At 40.0% G+C, this 23,818-nt stretch overlaps 1 protein-coding gene across 12 annotated transcripts in view; it reads right to left on the bottom strand.

Annotated features, from left to right (window-relative positions):
- Window positions 1-23,818, bottom strand: part of DOCK3 (dedicator of cytokinesis 3) — a 187,856-nt gene that overhangs the window by 96,455 nt on the left and 67,583 nt on the right. For all 12 annotated transcript variants that reach the window (XM_039734182.1, XM_039734176.1, XM_039734181.1 and 9 more), the window contains exons 7-9: window positions 22,378-22,462; window positions 14,688-14,729; window positions 12,740-12,894 (exon numbers count right to left, since the gene is read on the bottom strand). In XM_039734182.1, the coding sequence (XP_039590116.1) occupies window positions 12,740-12,894; window positions 14,688-14,729; window positions 22,378-22,462 (282 nt within the window). The remainder of the gene's footprint in view (window positions 1-12,739; window positions 12,895-14,687; window positions 14,730-22,377; window positions 22,463-23,818) is intronic.

A 23,818-nucleotide genomic window follows, 5' to 3' on the forward strand; every position in this document is an offset into this window, starting at 1 on the left:
GAGATTCACTTGATGGGCTCTTGCAAGGTTTTCCTCCATTAATAAGTGGAAATCTTTCAAAATTTGAAATTCATCTTTTCCTTGTTAGAGCCAAGGAGAAAATCTGGCTCCCGTCCCTCTATTCCAGTGCTTTTCAAGAAATAAAGCAGCCACCACCCCTCTCACCTGCCTATTGATCACCTGTTCCCTTATTCCAGCACCACTGCAGTAACAACCTTTACACTCCTTCCCTTAATTTAGAGTCCTCTTGAGTTTGTGTGAATAAATAATTAAAGGGACTGTGCGTCAACTGCAGCATTTGAGAACTGTGGAACAGGAAGAGGCATTTGGCCAAAGGAGGTCCAAGGACAGGAGGCAGAGAGTGACAAGGCAGCAGTGCCAAGAGGCCACCCCAAAGGACCAAGCCAGCCCCAGTTTTCCCTCTTTTCCTTGCACATCGCTTCTCCTGAACTTGCGGGTTTGTTTCTCACCTTCAGCATTCCTCTAATCTTTGATATTACTACTGATCAAGAACAGTTTACTATTCTGCTATTCCGGATAACAGGATATTATTCTGCTGTTCTTTTATGATCCTACTAAGGTCTCAGTGGTGCTGATACTGTCAGGGTCGCTGGAATAGGATTGGAACCTTTTTTACACTGGTGACCCACATTATGAACTAGTTAGTCAGCTGCTTCCCATTTTACAACTGCAAATTTATTTCTATGTCAAAGCAAATCTGGAAGAATAACCCTGTTTCCAATGACCTGAAAATCCACTGCCTTTATCTATCATTGCAGGTCTGTTTTTAGACAAAAATACACACATTTAGGGTCAAGAAACTTAATGGGAATTCAATATCTTAATTTCTTCTTTTAAGAGCTACGTGATTGGAAAAAGTTGAGTCTCCAGTGTGTCTTTTCCTCAAGTTTATCTTCTGCACAAGGATGAGAGCATGCACAGAATCTAGGCAACAGTAAGTCCAGTTTAGTAAGACTGAAATATGAAATCTGAATAAACTCCACGTGGAAATTAATTAAAATCCCAGTAGGTATAACTGCCAAATGTGAAGGAAATGAAGCATGGGAGGCACTGAGATGCAATCTACTGCTTGATCCTACTGCTGACCAAAAAAAACCCAAAACCACAAACACCCACAACTAAAACCAACAACTCAATAAAAGTTTTCAGCTATTCTGAAAACACCAAAATCAGATATTTTGCATAAAATTGGAGATAAATGCATCAAAAGAGAGAAAAAAATTAACATTTTACCCTGCTGAGCTCAGACCCAAGAGGTGCCACATCAGAAGTAGTATCTTAAACAAAAGCTTATTTATCCCTCTTCCTCCTATATGCTATAAGTAAGCTCCAATTACTCTAATTGCAGCATCTCCTCCTGTGCTAATTCACATCCTAGTGAAACCACCTCTTGTGCAGCACTAAGCCAGGGTTTACAACCACTCTCATGCTTAGCAATTGCTACAGCTACTCAAATACAAGAACCACTGCTCTGACAAGCAAAGTCAAACAGCTTCTTGTTCGTTCACTTGAAAAGGAGGAAAAATGAAAGGACTGTAGTGTCTCACTTCTTGGCTTCCCCAAAGTGACTGAAAAGCAGAACCATACTGAACTCTGCAGAAAGGAAGGAAGCCATCACTGGTTTGAGATGTTACATTTTCAGCATGAAAAATGGGGCAAACAGAGATAAAATTTCCTGTTGGTGAGCAGGAGTGGCACTGCGCCCCCAGGGAGCTTTAGTTGCCGAGGTTTGCTTGGGACGTTCTTTGCACAATGTGTGAAGATGACAACAAAAGGAAAGGGCTGGCAAAGAGCTTGGGCTGGACTGGTGAGCCCCTTGTGTTCATTCATGGGCACATTTCATCACTGGGGTGCTTCAAGGCAAAAAGCCTGACTGAGCATCAATTTGGGAATGAAGATACAGCATTAATAGATGCATAATGCAAAAGTTGTGGAGGTCTGCAGAGAGGCTGCAGACCAATTTTCTGTTTGGAGACTGGTGATAAAGAACACGGACTAAAAAAATTAATTCTTTAACAAAGTACAGGAGATTGGTTTTCCAAAGCAGGGACAGCAGCACATTAAGACTTAAATCTCCTTAGGCAGAAACCTCATATTTATACCCTTCCCTTGCCTTAAAAAATGGTCCAGCAGCTATTTCTCCCAGAAACAAAACCTTCTTCACCCTCTCCATTCCAATGTGCCACTGAAAGGAAAAAGGTACAAATATACAAATGCTCCCTATTTTTTTCTTATTTTCCTAAGTGCCACTTATTTCTAGAGAAAACTGGGGGAACACTGACAACTGCCATGATTATTAAAAATACCTCAGTCCTTTCTCAAAAACTGCATTTAATTGGGTTTTCAAAATTTAGCATGTGGCCATTCCCTTCTGAGAACACAGGTTATTTTAAAAGTACATATTGGTCCATGACACACATAGAAGTGCTCAGGGAAGGGATAACGTGGTAGTGGAAGAGATCATATAACAACTTGTATTTTAGACTTTGATCTTCTCTTGGTGTCTCCCTAGGTTTCTTTCTGACACTTTTAGTATCATGTAAAACCTTACCTGCATGGAAAATACAAACTCAGGAAGAGAAATCTGAAAATGCTGCCACAGAAGCCAGAAGTTTGCAGGAATAAGCTACAAACACTTGTCTAGCCAGGAGAGTTCTTCTCCCTTCAGTCTTACTGGTTAAAAAATAGATGATAAGAATGACACTATTTCATTTCTCCTCTGCCCTCCTCCCTGAAAAATCTCTAGTATTTTCTTTAAAAATTGTTAACATGCCTGACAATAATTCTAGACTAACATTTGAGCTGGCAATATGAGTAGTATAAACATTGGAAAATGCTACTGTAAAAGCACTGTATTTTGTCCCAGGTAAACCTCAAGAACAAACTCCATACAGGCTATCCAGGAGAGAGTTTGGGATGAGCTGGTCACTCTAGGGCAATTAAACCTTGCCAGTAATTCCCTTATAAATATCCCAGTCTTGTTGCACACCACATTTCAGGAAGTTTACCTCAACAGTGCCATCAAACACTGCATTCTTCCTGCCCCTGTGTGTACAAGCTCTACAAGGACAATACGTTGACCAGATGAATGGAATTATGTTGGGAATTACTGGTATAGGATCAAAGCATTTTTTTAAAGCTGCAAAAAAAGGAGCTTGTTTCAAAACATGAATTAACTTGGGAGAGAAACACCATGAAAGAGACCCCTGGGGCTTGGTGGGAATGGGAAGGGGAGAGAAAACTGAACTACAGTCTCAAAACCTTACAGTTTGGACAAGCTAATATTTGCATGGATTAACTTGGGAAGCTGTTCCTGTATCAAAGAGGAAGTGCACTGACCCAGCAGAGCAGAAGTTTGAAAGCCCCAGGAGAGCAGCATTAGTGAGTTTTCCAGAAAGCAATTACTGCTCCCCACCATCCTATTTGGAGGCTGAGGGAAAATCAGGCTCTACTGTCCTGGCTTTCCATTTGTGCTGCACCCTGCAATACAGTTAATAACCACATATTTGCTTGCACAACTTCACACAAGAAAAAAATAGACATTTATTTTCATTCCATTGGCCAAATTGGAAATTGGAAATTTGTTCAAATGTCTCGAGTTTATCAACTGCAAGAACATTACCAGAGTCAGTGATTGAAACGGTCACATCAGGACAGCACTGCAGCCTGATGCTTTTAAGAACACCCTGTAGGAACTTCCTAAAAAGGAAACAAACCTCACTTCAGGCTTTCTGAACTTTATTTCAGGAGCATGGTCTCATGTTCATGAAGAAAGCATGCACCTATATCGACATTTTAGTAATTTCCCATTGTGAAAAAGAATTAGTTTTACTCTTGAAAGATTATTTAAGCAGTAGGACTATCCTCTGAAAAAGCTTTTCAAGTTTGTTTTCTGTTCATCATGATTATCTTGTAGAGTTGCTAATTTTTGCTCATCCTCTTGGGAAAAATCTAGGTCCTTACAGCTGCTGTAAGACTGACCTAATAACAAAATCTCCCAGAGCTCCACAGAATGAGCCTCCATTCTCAGTGTGAGTGTGACAGGAAACCAGAGCATATGTACAGAATGGACCCATGTCTGTGCTCAATTCCCACTTCCAGTGTAAACCAACAGCATCTCCCAGATCCCAGCATGTTTGAGCAATCTATCGTGGACAGCGGTCACTGCCAAGCCCTGGAGACAGGAGCATCACCTCTGCTGAACCTTCAGTTTGCTCACTGTCTCAACAGTGACTCAGGGACTGTTTAACAATCTTCCTTTTCAGGCAAGTGCTCAGGGAGTGTGTTTGGTTTTTCCCTTTTCTTTTGCTGGGGGAGGCAGGAGAGTTCTTTCCCGAGCTGTCTTACCCAGCAGCTCTGCAATAACCCCGCTTTCACAAAAAACTGAGGCACAGTACACTGCTCTGGTTTATGGGGTGTGTTTTATAAAGACATCTTAGAGAAAAGAACACCGAATCTGTGAGGGAAATCAATCTGGCCCTGAGAAAACGGCTCCAAGCAACACAGTTTGCTTCCTAGCAAATTCAGGCTTAATGCTCATGAATTATTAAATTACCACATTGGCGAGAAGCCCCAGGGGAGGATTACAGAGCTTACAGTAAGACTGTTACTGCAAACACTGGGTTTCCATGGAAACAGAAAATAGTGAAAATAACTACCTGTCATTTCTCTTGCCACATTCAAGGGAAAACCACCACAATGTTAAAGTGTTATTGAGGCTTGCAGGGGAAAGGGAGCTAAGCACCAATTACATTCTCCTTGGCTTCTTGTGACTCTGCCACACTTGAACATTTGACACCATCATGAGGATTCTTCTGTTATTTCCATCAATAAAGGTACATATTTTTGTTCTTGAAAGGAATTCTGTCAACTAGAAAAGGCTTCTATTAAAAAAAAAAAAAAGAAAAAAAAAAAGAGACTTCAGTCATCTAGTGCAATTCCCCAGTGAGGGTGATTTTAACTAATGGAAGGCAAGGCAGACTGACCCTGCCAGGTGGCAGGTGAGGGAAGCTTTGCAGGGAAGACTTCTAATTTTGGATTACAGGTATTTTGTAGAATAAGGATTTTATCAACCTCTCTACCCTGGGAGAAGCTAATGGTTCTGAGGTCTGATACAGCAGCTGTCACATTGAATTCCTGCTCTACAAGAGCTCCGCACATGACAATTTCTGTCAGGGACACAGCCCTGGCTTTCGAGGGGGAATTTCCCCACAAAAAGAGCTGAAGCACAACAAGAGGATTCCATCCACTGAGCCTTCCTACAGACAGGAAACTACTTGGAAGTGCTTTCTCTGAGCTCACTTACACATTTAAACAACACAGATTTCCCCTCACATGAGCAAATTCTGCCCCTCACATGAGCAGAATTTCTTCCAGCTGTGTGTATTGATGACACATTGTCAATTCCTCCTGAGCAGGAAAAGGGAAGAAGTTTCAATGCTTGCAACTTATTGATTGCTTCCTGTTAAAAGCTAAAGAATCAAAATAACCCTGTAAAAAACTCTATATCCCTGCCTATTTGTACGTCATACTTGATTCCCAACCAAAAAAAAGCCCCCAGTTGTGGGGAAAGGAGGATGGTGGTGGTGAGAGATACAAAATAAGATGGATATTTGTAAAAGCTCCTGCTTTGGAATAGCTACATATTAATAATTCCATAGGAACCAGGAAAAATAGTAATTTTATAGAAAAGAATTAACATATTCAATAACACCATTGACATCTCTTACAGCAACTTCCATATATAAATACAGACAGTAGCAGTTTCTTTTGCATGCACTATTAACAAGACAAAGAATAAATAGGAAAACTAAGCAAATGCAGATTCCAGAGAGAGATCCAGGGAATCCAGGAACGCCTCACTCCTCCTGCGTCCTTTTCTAAAAATCTACCCACCAAAAAACCTTATAAAATACTTCACAGGGTTTGTCTTCAGTGATGACAAAACTTGTGTTTTTCAGATGTTCAATATTCTACCAGAAAGGCTCTTTGTCCCAGATGTTCGTGTGCAGCAGACTTCAGAGACACACAGGTTTTCCATGGTCACTGCACTGACCAGAACAAGGCCATTGCTGTGGGCAGCAATATTTCTTAAAGTTTGTTTAGCTTTTGAGGAAGTTCACCTTGAGCAGGATGAAAAACTCATGCTGCTCCCATTACTATTACTGTGAATTACCTATTGCACAAAACTCAGAAAAATACTTCCCTTGTAATACTAAAGCCACAAAAAAACTGAAGCACAGGAGGAGCTGATGGAGGATTAGCTATCCCAATAGATCAGATTGCTAAAAGACAGGTAAAAATATAAAGATGGGTTTTTTCATGACTAAGCAGAAGAAAAAACTCATTAGTTGGTAAGGTTAATCCCTAAGAAAATTTTCTGAATATTAAAGAAATAATTCTGAGTGATACAAAGTTATTTTTTCCCAGCAGCCAAATCATTATACTGACAGTGAATGAGATAACTTTTCTATTTTAAAATAGCTATGCTATTAAAAACATAACAAAAGGAAAATTTAGCGCATAATGCACAATAAAAGTAAAATATAATTTTCTACTTCCTTACACAGCAACTGGCAATAAAGGAACATGATAATATTTTAAAGCAATTAACTGGGGATAAATGCCCACACACTGTCCCAGCACTCCCAGAGCCATTACTTGAGAGAGAAATCATACAGAAAAAGGATCTTCAGGTCAGTCCCATATCCTGGGAGAAAATGCAGTCAGGCTGGTCTGACACAGTTCTTATTGCAGATCTTTCCACGTTCATTAACAACTTCTCTTTCAGCTATTCAACTTCAACCATATTTACCTACCCAGCGAACCTTCTTTCCTTTCTCTGACCTTATTAATGCCAGTATTACTCTTTTTTATTTCACCTGTCCCCCTCTCGACTCTTAGCTGCCAAACCTCCCACTGCCCAAGCAGAGTCTGGTGTCCAGAACGTGCACAAGTTCTACAGCCCTGGCTTGGGCAGGTAGGGCTGCTCTGTACAGGTGTTCCTGCATTAAGGATGCTGATCCTGCACATCAGAGCTTGGAGAGGACTCAAACCCCTTCTCGGACAGGACTTGTGGGAAATTTGCCATAGCATTTGACATGTTGGCTCAATGTTTGAAATGAAAGCTCCTGAGAATGGTAATTGTCTGCAATTAGCAAGTGCTACAGGAAAATTATTCAAGATGACATGTGTAAGCACAATGTAATTTTAGCTACACTGTTCCTGCTAAAATTTTTTAGCAGCTGATATACATTCCTATTGACAGTTAAAAACAAAAAAAAATAAAAACCAAAGCACTAAATGATGATGAGAACCATGGAGCTAACGGCCAGCAACAAATACAAACAGAGATGAGGGATTCCTGTCAAATTTGTCAAGGTAACCTTCAGCAGCTTGGTACAGATTTGTATTCTGACTCTGAACTAGGAATACTGTGTCTCAGAAACTCCTACTACAGAAAGAGTGAAAATCAAATTCCCTACAGATTCATCATTTCTAAATCCAGCATTTCCAAGTGGTGCATTTCATTCTACTCTACCTAAACAGTGGCACAAACATTTTCTTTTTACAGCCTCCCCTGGCCACTCAAGTGCAATGGGACTTCTACAGGACCGGGTTATACAAATGAGTAGCAACTTGAGAAAACTTCTAACACTCACACACTGGTTAAACCAAGCCCAGTTTGGTCATGCCCCAGAAGTTTTCTTGTTTGCAAGGACGCATTTAAATTGGTAACAGTGTTCTCTAATATTTTTATCCCTTTAGTATCTTGAACTATTTACATATTTGTCTGCTGATTTTTTCACAGAAAATAATTTGGTTGGAAAATGATCCAAGATCCAGAGACGAGTTACAAACAGGAAATAATTATCTCCATTACCTCTGCAGTTGCCACCAAACCCCACTGCAGAGCAGTACTAACAGCCAAACACTGCCACTGAACATTTGACTCAGCCTTGAAAAATAGGGGCAGATGATTTTATGTCAGATGACTTTTGAGCAGCTGAATCCAACTAGCCTGCTGTAGACCCAGGGTGTTCTTTCAGTCCATAATTATGTTTCCAAACCATGTTTCTCTCCCGAGAACTGCTTTGTCAATGGTGCTAAATCCTTAAGACAAGACTTGGGACAGACTGTACTGCTCACATTCTCCCCATCATCCACCCACAAACTGAGAACATTTCCACAAAAAACATCTTTCTGTATCACCTATTAGCAAGAGCCTTAAAGAGCAAGCTTATATTTTTTCTCATTTGGGCTACTGCTTTTAAAATTTAACATAGAAATAGATGTTTCCCAACCAAATCCTTGCTTGTGTTGCAGTGTTTACAATCACGTCTCACCCCAAAGACATGGCAGATATTTAAAACAGACACTGCAGAGAACACCTGGTCTCTCACAAAGGATTTGAACATTTTCTCTATGAGAAATGCCCACATGGACTTCCTCAGTCACTCCCATCAGCACCAGCACAGGCACTCAGCACATCTCCCAGACCCCCAGTCACGACGAGGCCGTTGCTATAATGGGAATGGCAAAGGCTCAGTAAGGAGGAGGAGGCAGGTGGAGGAGTTACCAGCAGAAATATGCACAACACCATCTCCCATGCATAATTACTGCTTAGGCCCCCAGATCTTCAAATTCAATCACATCAGAGTTTCTCTTTTGTTCTATTCACTCTCCATAATTAAGGATATTTCTAGATGACAAGAAAATTTTAAATCCCAGTGGTGTGTAAAATAGGGTAACTGGTTGAAGATGCAGGCAGAATGAAAAACATGCACATGTTTAAACATAAACTTTGTAAAGAAAAAATAAGACAGAAATTTATTTATCCTTTTCCATACTCAAAAGGCTGAGTGAAGTGGGACTAGTCTGCCTAGAAAAGAGAAGGCTTCAGGGTAACCTAATTGTCCCTTCCAGAACTTGAAGGGAGCCTACAGGAAAGATAGAGAGAGACTCTTTACCAGAGCTGGAGTGAGAGGACAAGGGGGAATGGCTTGGGAGGGTGGGTTTGGATGAGATATCAGAAATAAATTCTCCCCTGTGGGGGTGGGGAGACCCTGGCACAGGCTGCCCAGAGAAACCCTGGATCCCTGGGAGTGCCCAAGGCCAGGCTGGATGGGGCTGGAGCAGCCTGGGAGAGTGGAAGGTGTCCCTGCCCATGGAAGGGGTTGAAATGAGATGGCCTTTTAGGTCCCTTCCAACCCAAACCAATCTGGGATTCTATGACAGTTAGAATGGACTTAACATTCTTATTTTCAGAAAAACTCCCACTATCACCCTTCTGAATGTGTTATTTTTCCAAGTTATGCATAATTCCATGCATTTTCTAGAAAAATAGTTATTATATAGGTATCTAAACCTTACTCTTTTACTGAATTTATTTTCACTCATCAAAATCATGCTAAAAATGTCAAGAAATGTGAATATAACTCTTATTTGTTGCATCTTTCTAGCACAACTAAGTCTGCATCCCTTTGTCTACCAGTTTCCAGCTCCTTTAGAGCAGTTTCATCCAGCCTGTATCTCTTTATTCCATCGAGTTTAATACTCCTCTTCTGTTGAGGCAGGAGGTGCATCCCCATATAACAGAACAAAATTAGTTGGCTCTGATGTGATTTTTTCTTGACAAATCTATGTTGACTTTTACTTACCATCTTGTTAGCTTCTTAGTGCTAACAAGTAGTGTATTTGTTCCACAACTTTTCACATTTGTCATCGGATTGCAGCTGACCTTCTTAGGGAGATTGAGGCAAAACAGCCATTAAATACTTCAGCTATCTTGGAAACATCTGCTCATGGCTTAATGTCCCCTTTAATCTGTTCAGTTATTTTTTGATTTTGTAAAAAAAAAGGGTTTTTGCTGGTAAAGCATTATATTCTTTTGGTTTTTTTGTCCTTGATGCCCTTTGGTAGTTGTATTTTTTCTATAAGTTTCTGTCTCTTCCCATTCCTGTCTGCGCAATTTCATTTGTCCTTTTTTATACTGCCTTTCCAACTCCATTTCACCACAGAACATGGTACAGACTTTCTGTTGTCCCCATATATTTAATTTTTCTTTCATACTGAAACAATTTGCTTCTGTGCTCTTCAACAGTATCATTCAGAAACAGACAACTCTCACATGTCTCTTCTCCACATCAGTTTACCTATCCTTATTTGATCTTTACTGGCACCTTCCTTACTGAGTTCACCATCTTTACAGTAACATTTTCTTTGCTGCTACTCTCAACTCGATCGCTCCATGGTCATTCATCCCAAGGCATATCTCACAATCACTGGCTATAATCCAAATTGGATCAATTATCACATCATTCTCCAGTAACTTCCACTCAGCAAACAAACTGAGTTATTAAAAATGAGTCACAAAGTTGCTAGACTAGTGTCTTTTGTATACAAGAAAAAAGAAATCCCAATTACTTTAAAACACACAAATAAGCTTTAATCCCTTTTTAATCTGAACCTTCAAGTTCTATTTATTTAGAAGTATTACTTTTTATATTTGTCAGACCAAAAGTGAAGTAACTTTTTCCTTATGTTTGCATCTAGGTCTGACCTCTCTGCTGGCAGTGTTGTTATTCCTGCTGTCCATAGTTGCCCACTGCCATCCTTTGTCTGCTCCTCCTTTGCTGACAACCATTAAACACAGGAACACTTTTGTATTCAGAGCCTGGGAACCATCTCAAATGGTATTTCAGCTGCTGCTCCAACCTTCTGATTGCTAATCCATACCTGGTGCATGCTGTTGCTTGAGCCCTTGAAAAACACTGGAACTTGCAGCAATTCTTCACTTAACCTCCCTGGGAAATAACTCTTGGCACCAGCAGGTTCAGGGAGGTTTGTAATCCAGCACATGTCCAAGGCAGTAACGCTGAAAGCCACTCAGCCTCCAGCACGAGCTGCTTGGGTAAGAAATTTATCAACCTCCAAACCATTTCAGAAGTCAATTTGTCCCTTTCATTTAGAGTGCAGTGTGCAGAAGCCTTGCTTGGGTTTTTTACCTTAATGTACTATTTCCCGAGAGGACAGAAAATGTTTTAAAGTAGATATAAAAACATCATTCTAAATTTGTAGCAATGTGTTTGTCTGTTTTCTGGTTTCTTCTCCAAAACAGAGCTCAGCCTCATTACACATTTCTTCCCCAGCACTCTTTGGGATGTACGAAAATGTAAAAATTATGCTGTTTTCACTACAGAAGACCACTGATGCTTAATACAAAGAGCTAAGTAATAACAACTGTTTGCACAAAAAAGCACTACTATATATATTTAAATTTGCCTGGACCACTCTTTGTGCTTTTTCTCATTATAACTATTATTTCCTTTTTCTTTAATCACTGGCAAAACCCTTTCCTTAAGTCTCTCCACTCAGTGTTTACATACAAACCACAGCCCAAGACAATTCATCTCCTTTCAAAGCAATTTCTGCTGGCAGCAGCTTGTCTGCATGTCCCTTCCTCTTCTTGGCAGCCTCCCATCTAAATTATTTCATATTTTTCTGCTTTGCAGTAGGAACTGGTTTGGTGTATTTTTTCTGTTTGGTTTTCCATTTTCACCTTTCCTTCCTAATAGCTATTTTCTGGTAATTGTCTCAAGAGAGGAATCACAGGCACATCCCAAATGCCATCCACTGGAGTGCCCAAAGGGCTGCAGAGATGGGAAGGGTCTGGAGGAGAAGCTTTTATGAGGAGCAGCTGAGGGCCCCTGGTTTGTTCAGCCTGGAGGAGACTGAGGGGAGAGCTCACTGGGGCCTCCAGCATCCTCCTGAGGGCCAGGGGAGGGACCAACCTCTGCTCGCTGTGCCCGGGGACAGCAGGGAGGGGCTGGAGCTGTGTCAGGGGGGATTTAAGATGGATTATCAGGAATACCATCAAGTCATCAGAGCTTTCTAATGTAGACCAGTTTTCAGTGGGACCAATTTTCTGAAGAGATACAAAACTGTTTTCACTTTGAGTTTTCTTCCTAAGAGAGGAAGGAACATTCTGTGGCTCTTCCCTCACTTTGAAACAAATCTAAAACTAATTGCTGAAAACCAGGAGAGTTTTGACTATGTCAGCAAGTGACTGTCAGGAAATGCTTCTACCAAAACTCAGAACACTGCACAAATATGGTGTTCTTCAGATCAGACCAAGTTGCATTTGCTAAACTTTCAAGACACAAAATAAATGCTGCAATGATCCTCTACATACCCTGATGTTTTCAAAACACATGCTTGTAAGAGAAAAAGCCAGCCCATGTCATGTTTGCTAAGACTGGTACCAATTAGCTCAATAAACTGAGAGCACAGACATAGGGATGAATGTTAAGGGTTTATGTTTAGAGCAATACAGTGAGGACAAAAAGCTATTTTGTGACAGGCCTGGAAGGCAAGGAAGGGAGGAAAGTTACAGGGGAACACAGCAGTCCCTTCTCAAACCAGCCCCACAGCCTGGCCCTGTCATTATTTGTGCTTCTTAACCAACAGGAGGAGGTTCCTAAGGAGGAAGCTATGAGACACCAAGACCTTCTTGGAGGCAAAGCCAGAAAACTAAAAAATTCAACCATTCTGTGCCTTGAATGCTTCACTGAATTTCCTATGCAACGACCAGTACTTCTGATATTCCCAGGAAGGACTGCAGGGCCACAAGAACACACCTCGTGTTTACCTCCAGTGTATCTGCTCTGCTCACAACCCTTTTCCTAGGAAGCTTTTTAGCTCTTTGACAAATTCCTACCTGATCTGTTTGCCTTCCCGGACATCGTACAAAGAGAAGAAGACGTCTGTGTCCTCTCCAATGGTGTTGTAGGTGAAGCTCTTCAGGCTGAGGAAGAAGTGATGAGGCACTGGCATCCGACAGGCTTCCCCGTGCCGCTGACGGATCGTGTCCACCTGGCCAAACAGGGACAACCATTGGCACCTCCTCACAAAGAAAGGACACCTGAACAGACCAACCTGAGCATTTTAACAGAGATCCTGCTTTCCTCTCGCCCTCAAGTAAAAGTTTAATCTCAAATATATTCTGCCTCAGAGATAGGGGCTAGATTAAGCTTTCTGCCTCTATTTTTAACGCTTCTAATTTGAATAGATTGATGAAACTGTGATAACCAAGCAGATACAAAACAAATGGTTTATGCATTGGAAATCTGATTTTATCAAGTAAAGCAAGTCAATCCAATTTCTCAAATTTTGCTTTGATTCTGGTACTGAAAATGAATTATAAGACAGTACTGGAGTGGGTCCTGATGATTTCCATTTAAAGCAGATGGACTTAAAGCACTGTCAGTAACATTTGTTACATTATTTCTTTTGAGCAACTGCAATTCACTTCTAGAGGTAATTTCTGCAGCCAGTAGGATGAGGGCAGTGACTGTCCCCCTGTACTGGGCACTGCTGAGGCCACACCTCAAATCCTGGGGTTTGGGCTCCTCACTCCAAGGAAGAACTGAGGTGATGGAGGCTCTCCAGGGAAGGGAACGGAGCTGGGGAAGGGTCTGGAGCACAAGGCAGATGAGGAGCAGCTGAGGGAGCAGAGGGGGCTCAGCCTGGAGAAAAGCAGCCTCAGGAGTGACCTTATTGCCTGTGCAGTTCCCTGAGAGGAGGTTGTAGCCAGGTGGGGGTTGGTCTCTTCTCTCAAGGAAGAAATTGTGTCAGGGAAGTTTAGATTGGATATTAGGGAAAAATTCTACACTGAAAGGGTTGTCAAGCACTGGAACAGGCTGCCCAGGGCAGTGGTGGAGTCACCATCCTTGGAGGGATTTAAAAGATGTGTAGACGTGGTGCTTAGGGACAGAGTTTAGTGGTGGCCTTGGCAGTACTGGGGGAACATTTGGACTTAATGTTAAGGGCATTTTCCTCTCAAAAACAATCCATGAGTTAGAACCAGGCTTAATAGCCCAGTGTGTCCTGCAAGTAGAAAAAAACAAGGGTTGATAACATGAGCAACCAGTCAAGCCAAATAGGAGAAAGGTTTACATTTTGGCTCAAAATATCAAGACCTATTTAGAGCAGTGAATGCTGGGATGGCCAAAGAAAAAAAGAGTATAAGCAAATATAGGCTTTCAGCTTTTACAACCCCAGTTTTTACATCCCTTTGCCTCCACTCATGCTGATCTCATGAAAATGAAACAGGTTGCATGAATATCTTAAGTTCCCTGTCCTCACCTCCTCTGAATGTATACACAGGTACAGCATAACAAAAAAAAATCTTAAATTTCCAGACTTACAATTCAGATTTATACTGGTTTAAAAGGAATTTTGTTCTGGATTTTAAATTAAAGCCAAGGAAATCCTCATTCTTTAAAGCCAGGTACCTGTGGAAGCACAGATGTCTGTAAAGATCAAAGCCAGATTCTATGACCAGGACTGGATTATACCAGTACAGAAAGGATGTGTGAAACAGGAGCCACTAAGCCACGTGTTAGCAGGTAGACAGAAGAGTCACAGGGGCAGAGTGAGGCTTTTGATCTCACTACACAATTGTATCTTCGAAGAACAACAGTTACAAGCTCAGGAAAAGAGACCTAAATGGAATTTGAAGAATGACCTTAGTGACTCAAATACTTGGGAATCTTCTGAGGAAGTATTCTGTGGGTAAGGACTTACCCAGTAATCTCCATCATACCTTTAGCTACATTACCAAGAGCTTAAAGACAAGAAAAAATTCAAATGTGGATGGTATTTACCTGTGATGTGCTCTGCTGGACACTGTGTCTACTTGACAAATGCTGTGGAGACACAAAATAGTAAAATTTAAACCTTTTTGAAAGTAAGAAATATTTACATTGTATTTATATAGCATTAGCACAGTAATTCTAAAATATGACTTTCACAATTATTAACAACTTTTCATGCCTTTTTTCACAGTGTATCATCACTCACAAGACCACTTGCTTTCCTAAAGGCTTTTCTCAGATAGGTAAAGAAACAGCTTAACTATTTGCATTTACAGGGAGTATTTACCTTAGCTTTTAAAGTAAATGGCTGTCACAAGTTAGACAGAATTTCAAAAAGAAATGTTATTACAGTGCTGGAAAATTTAATTATTCTGTATAATCTCTGACTTCTCCTGCTTAATGGGAAGATACCTCACCACTAATTCTCATCTCCTGGTATGTTGTCTGTGGAAAGGTGCATTTGTTAAAACACACAGGCATCTAGAAAGAAAGATGGATTTTACACCTTGTTAAAACTTTTTGCTCTAATAAAAAATGACATCCTGAAAATTGGTTAAAGACTCTTCTACAGTTTCAGCTGCCCAATACCTGTAAAGAAGAATCAGTATAAAGAACTACATGTCTAAAAACTCAGAGGATGATGCTGTATTTAAAGCCTTTTATGCTAGAAGATGATGTTATAATCAAAATGGACTGCAAGACTCACTGAAGCCATTTAATCTCCAAAGGGAGATTTAAATACTAATCTGAATTGAAAAGGTTTCAGAGAGCTTTTAAAAAACCCATCATTAATGATTCTGCCATGCCTTTCCCTGCACATCATCTTAATATTAGCATTTTAAACCAAAATATTAACATTGACACTGCCACACATTATTAAATACTCTCTTCATTCTCCTCACCTCCCTCCTTCTATTATAAACCCAACATCTCATTCTGACCAAACATTTGCACTCTATATCAGAATTAGCAGATCTGTTGACAAACATGAAGCTTCAAAGGAGGTGAAAGCAAAAGATTGTCCACAAAATGTATTTGGCAATACTCTTAAACCACAATGTTGTCTTTCACATAAAACACAAATGAGACTTTTTACCACAAAAGCAAAGATTCTCTTCATAATGAGAACACAAAAAGGGGGTTCTGGGGTACTGAAGGAGCTGGCAGAATGCTCACTGAGCCCCTTTCAAGCTGGCCAAGGATGCCCCCGTGTTTGACACTGCTGATGCCACATCTCAAATCCTGTGTTCCGTTTTGGGCCCACACTACTGGATCAGCTATTAGGGAAAATTTTGTCACCCAAAGTGTTGTCAAGCATTGGAACAGGCTGCCCAGGGCAGTGGTGGAGTCCCCACCCCTGGAGGGATTTTAAAGACCTGTAGCTGTGCCACTTGGGGACAGGGGTTGGTGGGACCATGGCAGTGCTGGGGGAATGGTTGAGCTCAATGATCTTAAAGGTCTCCTCCAACCTAAACAATTCTGTGATTTTAAATGGCATATTTTGACATCTGTTTACATTCACAATTAAAAATGTCCACTTTCACACTCTCAGTAGAAAAATAATGATTTCCAGTTCCATTGTTTGTGTAACTATTGGATCATCTTCTGAATGTTAAAAGCCTTCAAGTTGGCTGAGTTGCCCATTCATATTTTTGTCACCTGCAACCACTCAGAATCAGCTGGCACAGAAAAGACCAGTTATTTAAGCTATTCAAGGTGTCCTGACTTCTTTTGATTAAATTAAACTCTAAATCCAAGTAAGAAAATGAGACAGGCAACACAAATATGAGAGGTGGTCTGAAGAGATTCATCAGCAAACACTGCTGCTCACAGAGTGTACACTGAGGTAAATCTATGACAATAAGTAGTGAAAACCTCAGGATTTAAATTTTTCCACAACTAAAAGATTAGATTTGACCAACTCTCTGCTTTCATGCTTCAGGACCACATTATAACAATACAATCAGTGACTGAGTTAATTTATGTGCCCTTGCCTCTGGCCAGGCAAAGTGCCCAGAGGGTACATGCCATTTTTGGGTACTTGGATGGGAGGGTGACTGAAAATAACCAACATGGATTTATCAGGGGTACATTATGCTGAATCAAGTGATTCCCCTGAGGTGAAATAACCAAATAAGCAGATGAGGGAAGATAAGTGGCTGCTGTGTCTCCCCAACCCAGCGAGGCCCTCAGCAGTCTCCCACAGCATTCCTGTACCCAAGCTATAAACTTACACCTTCATGGACAGACCCATTATTTGATTTTAAAAAATCCCACAAACAGTAGGATTTGCAGCCTCCAAAGGTAGTGGCTGATGGTGTGTATTTTTCAGGCATCTGTCCTGAGATCTATGTGGTCTTAAATTCCCAGATGATCCTAAACTGGGGACAGCAGGCTGGCAGGGTCCCACTAAAGCAAGTCAAACATAAGTCAGGGGAGCACTCAGGCAGCAGGGACATTTAACAATTTACTGTTTCTGTTACCAGGAATGGAGCCAGTAGACTGAGAATAACATTAATTCATTTTTCCTGGGCACTGAGTAAGCTACAGCTGAAATACTGCATTCAGCAAAGGCCAGTGAAGCAGCACAGGTGTTTGAGGGGGATGCAGGGAATGCAGCACCTTGAGTCTGGAGAAGAGAAGGTTTGTAGGTGTGACACCCTCCTGCAACCATGAAGCTCCCAGCACGAAGAGGCAGCCAGGCTCTCCACAGAGCTGCACAGCACACTGGCCAAAATCCTGTGGTCCTCTACTACAACATGGGATATCCCAATGTTCCAACAAGGCAAAATGTAACTCCATCAGGGCAGCCATTACAGCATTAGAACATTTCTTCCTTTCCTTTGAAGAATTTAAACATCCACCTGGAGAAAGCACTGAGCAGCCTGGTCTGAATACAGTATTGACCTTGCATTGAGAGCAGAAAATTTGCCTCTAGACCTCCCTGAGGCCCCTTCCAACCTGAAAAGCCTTCCAAAGTGGCATAAAAACAGGACTGTTAAAAAATTATCCATCTTCATTCTAAAAAAAAACCCAAACAGTTTTACCTTTATTATTCCCAAAAGACAGTTGTCTGCAAAGGTTGTGCAAACTTTAACAGATACAATGTTCAGTATATCTTTCCTCATCAAAGTGTTTTCTGATGCTTAAATTGATTCCTTGCTATTGTAATCTAGACCTATTGATTTTTTCCTTATCTGTCATTAGGATGAAAAGATTGATTAATTCGGCTTGTGATTCCATTATAACCTCAAATCTCCTCTACAAACCCACCTAAGCTTGTAGTGTCCCAATCTGCACTTCAGAGCCAACAACTGACTGCAGGAGTTAAAACCTTACATTTATGTTTCTCCCTGGTATACCACATTTTTCACATAATTTCTTCAATTTATCTCTATTGTTCTGAATTCTGATCCTTCTCTCCACTGAAAGAATCAGAAATACTATTTCCAACTTTGTGGATTTTGCATATTTAGTAAGCAGATTCCTTATTTCAGCATCTAGCCCTTAATTAAACTTGAAGTATTAAAAAATGGAGCATGACCCCAAGAAATTCAGCTTATTCATCCCTCCTCCTATTTAATCAAATTATTGACAACCATTCTTTTTTTTTGATATGTGTTTTCTAATTAGCTCTGTGTTTACATTACAGTAATTTCATCTAGAACTAATGACCTTTTAAGAATTTAAATTAAAACAAACATTTAAAATCTTTACCAAAATCTAAATATGGCACTGGCTGCTTCTCCTCTATCCACTAGACTAATCTGTGTTCTGGAACTTTTAAAAATTGCTTATTCTGGACAAGTTCACACTCACTATTACTCATGTCTTTGCTGCAAGTAATTATTATTAATTTCTAGCATTTTTTTACAGGGAGAGAAAAATTACCAGCTCCTCCTCCATCACCTATTCTTAAGGTGTGAAATTGGCTTGCCCTTTGCTGGTGTTCTGGAACCTTATCTGCCTTCCCAATGATTATCACTAACCAACGATATGGCTTCTCCAAAGATCCCAACTGGAATGTACACAGCTCCAAATCCTCTGGAACTGAAAACTTCTTGAGAAAGTTACCACCTTACCAGAGTTCAGTGGGGCAAGAAGGATTCAGTGCCATGTTATTTTCTTGTATCAAGGGCCAGTTGGTTTTTCCCAGTATAAAAACTTTCTTTTAGCTTCCCAGTTAGTAGCAGGTTATTTATACAAAACTGTTTCTTGATACAATTGACCACAGTTGCTTATTATATTTGAATTTGTGCATTGCCTTTCTAATTTTTCTATTTACCCATTTGTGCTATTCTATTATACTTCTCTATAATTCTGTTTTTGTAAACTGGCTCTCAGTAATCTCAATTTCCCTTTCACTATAATGCCTGGAGGAAATGAAGAATTCTGAATTTATCCAACTTGGCCTGTTAGCGAGCATTTTGTGCTTTTGTTCTTAATTTACTGAAAGAACTATCAATTCTCCTTACCTCCACTTTCTCATCAAACCTCTTTCTCATGGCATTTTATCCACCAATATCAGTTTTCAGTGATGTTCTTCCTCATTCCTCCATAACAATGCTTGGTGAGTGAATCCCTTCATTCCCAAGTCAGTCTTAAACTGCTTTCTGTCTTCATATTCTCATCTGACTTTTTACTGGGCTTCAGAACCCAAGACACACAAACCTGTTCTCTGTCAATCTGCTTGGTTTTACAAAGAACAACCAAGAAAATAAAAAAAGAAAATCAACAAAGATTTCATGATCTTCTGTCCAGTTTGTGCCCAGTTCTTTTCCTTATCTAGAAGACTTTTGGGTAACTGAATTCTTACTTTCTTGACTATTCCATCTTACCAATCACATTTACCATTTAAGTAAAGAATGAACAGTTCTGAGGCGATGGCAGCATTAATTTGAAACTATTTATTTAGGAGCTCTATTTTTTTTTAATTAGGAATTCCAGTGAACTCACGGCATTTCTCTCATACACCTGCAAGAAATGCCTAAGCTGCAGCAGTTACACAGCCAAGAGCTGTGCCTTTCATGCACCTCCTGAACTTGTCCTGAAGACACATACCCACTTCAATAACCTTATAGAAAAGCTAAACAAAATTCATCACCAGCTTTGAACATTTCTGATCTGTAAAATGACTTCAGACAACCCTTCCTGTAACCCTTCCACTAAAATGTGCCATCCAAGTGTTCCTGACATCCTGCAGGACTTTGTATAAAATGACTTCAGACATTTGTGTCTTGTAACCCTTCCACTAAAATGTGCCATCCAAGTGTTCCTGACATCCTGCAGGACTTTGTGTTCCTAAATGACAACTTCAATCCAGGGGCAACTCCAGCGCTGAGCTCTGTGGCAGAATTCTGAGAACATATTTTCCCACCATTCAAAAGTAATATGTATTTTTAAAAAGTGTTCTGTCATATTGGTTAAAGTCACAAACATTGTCATGGGGAAAAGGCAATTTGCTTTCCTTCAGGAGCAAAGCAACAATTCCTGACAAGTGCTGTGCATCCTGCAGCCACTGGCATTTAGCTTCAGAATGAGTAACATGGAGCAGCAGGATGTGCAAGGCCTCAGAGCACGATAGTTCTGCCAAAGAGATGAATACAGCATCACCCAGCAGTCACAAACACACTTAGCAATGAAACATGAGAGCTAAAAGAGAGGCTCAAATGTAACGGCTTCCAATTTCTCAAGAAGAGCAGTGCTTAGTCTAATGACTGAGTGAAAAGTGCTTGAACCTCTGTTGTCAGAGAGAAAAGTCTGCTGTGCTACCTCACCCTTTGCTCTGCTAATGAGTGTTTTCTGTGTTACATTTAACATCCTGCAATCCTGAAAATATAAGAAAGTAATTTGGCTCTCACAACTATTCCTGCAAGATTATTTTACAATGTAAAACCTCACTGCTCATTTGAGAATCCATAAAGTATTTTGTCTTAAGTAAGGAGAAATCTTTCCCTGGGTTTTTGTTAAGTAATAAAAACAATCCCCAAACCACATTAGAAATAACCCTAAAACAACCTAAGTCACCAACATACCTTTCCTTCATTTTTTACCAAATTTAAGTTAAAAAAAGTAACAGGTTTTCAGCTGCTTTGCTTCCTGAAATTGCCTCCTGACTGTGAAGAGATGTGATTAGACAGCACTGTCCTCTTGCATCTACAGACTCCAGCAGCAGTGGAGTGTGAAGTGAGTAATGGTGCTGTCCTGAGCCCTGCCCAGGACGGAGCAGCACAGACAGTCACAGGACCAAGGGGTGACATAATCAGGCTGCTCTGGCAATAAATGTTGCCTATTTGCAGAACTCCAAGTATTCAGAATAAAAAAAATGTGCAGAATAAACCTCAGAGTAATAAACCAATCCTTAGTTAGCAACTAATCTCACATCCTGAGTCTTCACTGATGGAATTTGCTACCGAGTTATTTCCAGGCTGTGCTGAAGGAAAACTCCGCTGTACTGGCACTAAATTCTCCTCAGACCATGGCAAATTAGGAACAAACTTTAAAAATTAGCACTATAGACTGGTGTACTTTCATATTTCTTATACAATAATTCTTACTTCTTTCCATGAAATCCACTATTATACAGTCCAAACCAGCAACAGCATCCAGCTTGTTCACAAAACATGCCCTTGGTTTAAGGGAAAGTCACACTTGCAACCAAACCCATCACCAAGCCATGGACCTCTCTGCCCCTAATCTTAAATAGCTGAAAGTCAAAACTATTTTAAAACAGGAAATTAAAAGCTTCCTAGAGGTGAGTGACACTCTAACAACATTATGTAGAAAACAACTATTTTCTTTGGAAGATATTAAGTGAAAAAGTTGTACAAAATAATTTCTGAGGGTTTTTTTTTGTCTTTTTTTTAGATTAAGCAGCATCTGAGGAAGGGTTTTCATTCACTTTCCTGAATTATATCTGTTGTTTCTCCCTCTACAGTTACATCATAATCCAAACCAAAATTATATGTATTAGTCCTACTAACAGAGAATCTAAACACAGTTAAGTAGTAAAATGCATCAGTGGCTTTACAGTTCACTAATGGCACAACTCATACAGTTCACTAATGGCACAATTCACATTTCCAAAACAACTTCATTATGTGCAAACAGGACTGTACAAGTGACTAATGACAGCATTTGGAACTTACTCCAGTGAAGGAATCAGACTACTTCACCTGAAAATCCGAATATTTTTCAAATGCACTCCATGCTTTCTAAGGAGCACTGACATACAAGAGGGACAGCCTTAATGTTCAAGGATTAGTTTTTCTTAAATTAACTTATGCACTGGTCTCCCTCCTCTCTCCCCTTCTTTTGTGAAGTCAAAAAGTCTTTGCAACAGGGCAAAGATGTTTACTATCTATGCAACCACAAATCCAGACTTTTCACTTAGGTATTCTTCATCTGCAAATCTGCTCAAAGAATCAAATAATGGCTCTCACAGACTTTCCGGACTCAGAGAACCTTCCAAGACTTAACAGGAAGTTACCTTATAAATTGAAATAAAAATGCATCAAAGCATGTCACTGCTTAGGGTAGAAGAGATACTGTTGTGGTGGTCAGGGTGCAAATGAAGAAGACATTTAACTTACAACACCACTGGAAACAAGAAAACGTATAAGAGTAAAGAATAAAAACATTTTCCCTTCTTTCCTTCTCATAGTGAAAACTCAGAGGAATCTCCCATAGAATTTCTTACCATTTTATAAAGGTCTGAAACACTGATCTGATCTGAATCCACAACCTCAAAGTCCTTCCGTGGAACTAAGTCAAGGCCCAGATGTCTGCAAGAGAAGGAAGGAGCAGTGTCAGTGAGGCACATCAATGGTCACCAGCAGCTCCTGCATGTGCCTCCTCCAGGGCAGGGACACAGAAATACTCAGCTATTCCAGTCTTACTGCAATTGTTAACTATTAAACAATCCAAAAGAAAATTTAATGCAAATATCAAAAAATCCCTCTAGAAACTTGTTACTTCTTGTTCCCCAATTTCAGTGGAGCTCTGGCAATTATTGCAGGGGAAGCTTTTGGCCAATATGTTGGTGCAGTACTCAAAATAAGGTAATTTTGTAGATGGAAATGTTGCAGGCAAATAAAGTTCATACTCTGTTTGCTGCTGAAGTATTTGAGTAAGATCCTTCATTACATAATGAAAAAGTTCCATTAATAGTCCTGTTCAAATGTGCCAACAGATTCCGAGCCTTGGGAAGCTGCTTTGATATTCCTGGTGTTCACAGAACATCACCCCCATGTAAGGACAGTAATTTTTGTTAGTAATAAACAATAATTGCATCAACAATAATCTTAATTTGTATTTGTAACACACACAAAATATTTTTAATTATTCTGAACAGAATGAATATTTTGGCGCAAATCAAATATATAAAATGATAAAAAAATACCAGTGCAAAGATGACAAGTTAAGGGATTCAGCTGTAGAAAAGGCACTTCAGGTCACAGCTTCACAGGAGTAGCAGACAGAATAAGATATTCTTTATCCAGACAAATAAATGCAAACTCTTAATGATTAATTAATAACTGCAGACTGCAGAACAACACAACCTTAAAGGTGACAAGACCCAAGTTTTGCTCCATAGAGCTTCAGTTTCTGAGGCACAAAGAGTTCTGAGCATTACAATAAAAAGCTACACTAAACACACATTGGAGTACATTTTTAAAAAACCCAACACATGAATTAACCATTTTACTGCTTTTGCCTTATATAACTTTGATACTTCACTTCCAGACATTTTATATTGAAATTCTTAACAGTCTTAAAGAAAAAAAAAAAACCAAAAAACAAACTAAACAGAAGAGGTGCCCTTACGAATTACTGTGGCACTCCTGTCACAAACTATAAAAGGAAAGCAGAAGCCAATTTAATTTTGTAATCAGAGAGGGAAACATTCTGCACAGACTTGTTCCTGATGGCAAATGAAAAATTTTATTGAGAAAAACCTCTCTGGTACTGTAGAGTAATTGTGTGGAGCAATAACAGAAGGCTCCAGGCAATCCAGTGTCTCTTTCTGAGCAATTGCCTGAAAACAACAGCTGGGGAGAAGCAGCGGTCTGGAGGAAGCTCAGCTACCTTTGCTCACCACGGTGCTTTTAAACACTACACAGAAGTTTCCAAACTTCATA

This window comes from Passer montanus, unplaced genomic scaffold (assembly GCF_014805655.1).
Source record: "Passer montanus isolate IOZ18808 unplaced genomic scaffold, ASM1480565v1 scaffold9, whole genome shotgun sequence".
Taxonomy (NCBI): Eukaryota; Metazoa; Chordata; class Aves; order Passeriformes; family Passeridae; genus Passer; species Passer montanus.